Here is a 4,039-nt window from a genome sequence, read left to right on the forward strand (position 1 = left end):
TGTGTGTGTGTTTGTCCAGTGTGTGTGTGTGTCCAGTATGTGTTTGTGACTGTTCTGTGTGTGTGTCCAGTGTGGGTGTTGGTGTGTGTGTGTGTGTGTGTCTGTCCAGTGTGTGTGTGTCTGTCCAGTGTGTGTTTCCAGTGTGTGTTTCCAGTGTGTGTGTGTCCAGTGTGTGTGTGTGTGTGTTTGTCCAGTGTGTGTGTGTGTCCAGTATGTGTTTGTGACTGTTCTGTGTGTGTGTCCAGTGTGGGTGTTGGTGTGTGTGTGTGTGTGTGTCTGTCCAGTGTGTGTGTGTGTGTGTGTCTGTTCAGTGTGTGTTTCCAGTGTGTGTATGTGTGTGTGTGTGTCAGTCCAGTGTGCGTTTCCAGTGTGTGTGTGTGTGTGTGTGTGTGTGTGTCAGTCCAGTGTGTGTTTCCAGTGTGTGTGTGTGTGTGTGTCCACTGTGTGTGCATGTGTCCAGTATGTGTGTGTGTGTCTGTTCTGTGTGTGTGTCCAGTGAGTATGTGTAGGTGTGTGTGTGTGTCAGTGTGTGTGTGTCAGGTTATTATTTACAGGGACACTGAGGAGTCTTCATGAACATAAAACCCTGGATAGAGGGGCTCAGTGAATGAGGAGGTGAATGTGTACAGGTGGGTCAGTGTGTCAGAGGAGGCTCTATAGAAGGACAGAGTGCCGGCTGACCAGTCCAGATACACTCCTACTCTGTGGGAGCTGGAGGAGCGGAAGTCTATGGTAGTGGTATTATCAATATTATTGTGACAGGCAATGTAACTGTTGTCAGAGCAGATCAGACTCCAGGACTTGTCATTACATCCAAGACAACAGTCATCAACCCTTCCTCTCCTGCTGATTCTTTTATATGTCACTCCTATTTCAGCCCCCATTCTCCCACTCCACTCTACCTCCCAGTAACAGCGCCCAGTCAGACCCTCTCTACACAGCACCTGTCTACAGTCCTCAAATCTCTCTGGGTGATCAGGATACGGCTGCTTCTCCTTCCTACATGTCAACTTTCTGTTCTCGTCAGAAAGAGAGAGGAGTCTGTTTACTGTGTTCGGGTCCAGTGTGAGATCACAGACATCTGATGGATGAAACCAGACACAATATTAGAAATTATCATAATTCACATTAGAATATTAACTCACTTTTCACGAATTCATTTAATGTAGATGTTTCTAGGTATCAAAAGGAGAAGTTAAGGTAACTTGAGACTTGTTGAATGATCATATGTTATACTGTATGGTAATATAAAACACACTTTTTCCCATTAATTGCACACACACACACACACACACACACACACACACACACACACACACACACACACACACACACACACACACACACACACACACACACACACACACACAGTCCAATCAACTGTTTGTAAACCTTGGTGTCCCTGATTTCTGCTTCTGTAGAACTACAGCTGATATTTAATTTGACCAAGTAAGTAATGATGGTGGTCTTTGACTTTGACTTAACTTGAATTAAGACTTATTCTTAGTCATATTCTTCACAGCAGTCAACACTCACATTTTCTAAGCCCAGGTTTCATTTTGTTCTCTCCACCATGTCCCACACTGTAGCGGTAAGCAGAAGAACAGACAGCCATTGAGGGATACACACAAACTCTCACACATGTGTGTGTCCAGTGTGTATGTGTTTGTATGTCCAGCGTGTGTGTGTGTCCATTGTGTGTGTGTGTGTCTATTGTGTGTGTCCAGTCTGTGTTTGAGAGGACACACATACACTGGACACACTGGATACACACACACACACACACACACACACATGACACACACACACACACACGACACACACACACACACACAACACACACACACACAGTCAGCATATAACTTTGTGAAGTGGTGGTAAGAATGTTTGTCTTAACTAGCCTGATAAGTCAAACATGTCTCATATGAACATTGACATAAATCCTCTACATACTTGAGTTTCTCCAGTCTGCAGTGTGGATCCTCCAGTCCTGCAGAGAGCAGTCTGACTCCTGAGTCTCCTGGGTGATTGTAGCTCAGGTCCAGCTCTCTCAGGTGTGAGGGGTTTGACCTCAGAGCTGAGACCATAGAAGCACAGCCTTCCTCTGTGACTAGACAGCCTGACATCCTGACAAAGAGTAAAATTGTATTAAAATAACACTGCAATTCTTTGGTGGTGAAAATAGTGGCAGTATATTTTTGTAAATGTTCAGATACACATCAGTGTCCTGAAACCGGACATATATATTCAGAAATTAATTTATCATCATTATAATTTACAATTTATTAAAGTATAGCTTGTGGAGAGAAATATGTAGTGCAAATATTTGAGTCGACTGACCAGACCAGTGTGGCTCAGGGATGAGGGCAGAATCAGAATTATTTAGCTAACATTGATGAATACATTTTCATAAGCATGCTTATGTGGGGAAGTTACTTGGGCCCAGAGAGAGAGTTCGGGTTAGTCTTATCTGTGAATGTGTCTGTAACCATGTGAAGGGATGGTGTGATTAATGGGGAACCAGTTAGGTGGCTCCAGTTAGCTGTACACTCACTACTTTATGTCTATGTGCCAGTCACTCCTCTCCGTAAGCTTGTCCAGGAGGGGTTGTAATTTTTTATGGGAGTGTCTAGAATTGACAATTGATAGATGCCATTGGATGAGGTAATGTTTTGGTTCCAAGTGGTACCAAGAACGCGATAGGAACTTCGGTTTAGGAGACCAAACTGAACAATAATTTATAGCTAATGCTATAAATTATGGGATACTCTTTTTTCTGGTAAAAGGTTCTTTGTGTAATGTTCCTAAGATCTGTTATTCGGCATGTGAGTTTTGATGGGTGTGTCTTGGCTATAAATGATACTAAGTAATGTTTTGTAAGCACTCTCAGAGAATTCCTTTATAGACACTGAATGGATCTGAGAGTCACAGGGTATGGTGAAGATCATATAATTAAAGATGGACTTTATGATATAACTCTGACTTTTGTGTGGTTTGCGCTCTCATGATTTGGTAATACAGGACATTTCTACGACACCAGTTTAAAAAGCAGTATCAGTCAGAAGACAGACAGTGAGGTATCAGATTTAGATTGTATTGAGTATACAGTCCACACCATATCTATTTTGACAGTGAAGCTATCATTTTAAATGTGGCTCTATACTCCAACATTTTGGATTTCAGATCAAATGTTTCATATGAGGTGACAGTAAATCACCTTTTATTTGAGGGTATTTTCATACATATGTTTCACGTTTAGAAAAATAACTCTAACATCCACCAGCTCCATGATGTCGTCATGGAGGAGTGGAAGACGACTCCAGTGGCAACCTGTGAAGCTCCATGCCCAAGAGGCAGTGCTGGCAAATGATGGTGGCACACAAAATATTGACACTTTGGGCCCAATTTGGACATTTTCACTTAGGGGTGTACTCACTTTTGTTGCCAGAGGTTTAGACATTAATGGCTGTGTGTTGAGTTATTTTGAAGGGATAGGACATTTACACTGTTATACAAGCTGTACACTCACTAGTTTACATTGTAGCAAAGTGGCATTTCTTCAGTGTTGTCACATGAAAAGATATACTCAAATTTTTACAAAAATGTGAGGGGTGTACTCAGTTTTGTGATATACTGTACATATGAAAACTTAAAATAAAAGGTGACATTCTGTACTGTTGCCTAATATGAAACATTGTATCTCAAATCCAAAATACTGGAGCACCAAATTTAAAACTGTAAGCTTCACTGTCCAAACACATATGGTGTGGACTATGTGTGTCTGGTAAACACATGTGGATCTGGGTAACAGTTATTACTTGTTGACCAACTGCAGGAATACTGACCTCAGAGTCTCCAGTTTACAGTGGGGATTCCCCAGTACAGCAGAGAGCAGCTTCACTCCTGAATCCTTCAGGTTATTGTTACTCAGATCCAGCTCTCTCAGGTGTGAGGGGTTTAACCTCAGAGCTGAGACCAGAGAAGCACAGCCTTCCTCTGTGACCAGACAGCCTGACAGCCTGCAAAGAGTCAAATCATA

The 4,039-nt window shown here is 42.3% G+C and overlaps 1 protein-coding gene across 1 annotated transcript; it reads right to left on the reverse strand.

Annotated features, from left to right (window-relative positions):
• Nucleotides 1-491: 491 nt before the first annotated feature.
• LOC121842129 (stonustoxin subunit beta-like) lies at nucleotides 492-2,850 on the reverse strand. The gene is made up of 3 exons (XM_042312227.1): nucleotides 1,954-2,850; nucleotides 1,537-1,583; nucleotides 492-1,081 (listed from the first exon to the last, which is right to left on the reverse strand). Exons 1-3 carry the CDS (start codon nucleotides 2,124-2,126, stop codon nucleotides 549-551), a joined length of 753 nt encoding a protein of 250 aa, XP_042168161.1. The 5' UTR covers nucleotides 2,127-2,850; the 3' UTR covers nucleotides 492-548.
• Between the last annotated feature and the right edge of the window lie 1,189 nt (nucleotides 2,851-4,039).

This window comes from Oncorhynchus tshawytscha, unplaced genomic scaffold (genome assembly GCF_018296145.1).
Source record: "Oncorhynchus tshawytscha isolate Ot180627B unplaced genomic scaffold, Otsh_v2.0 Un_contig_11674_pilon_pilon, whole genome shotgun sequence".
Lineage (NCBI taxonomy): Eukaryota > Metazoa > Chordata > Actinopteri > Salmoniformes > Salmonidae > Oncorhynchus > Oncorhynchus tshawytscha.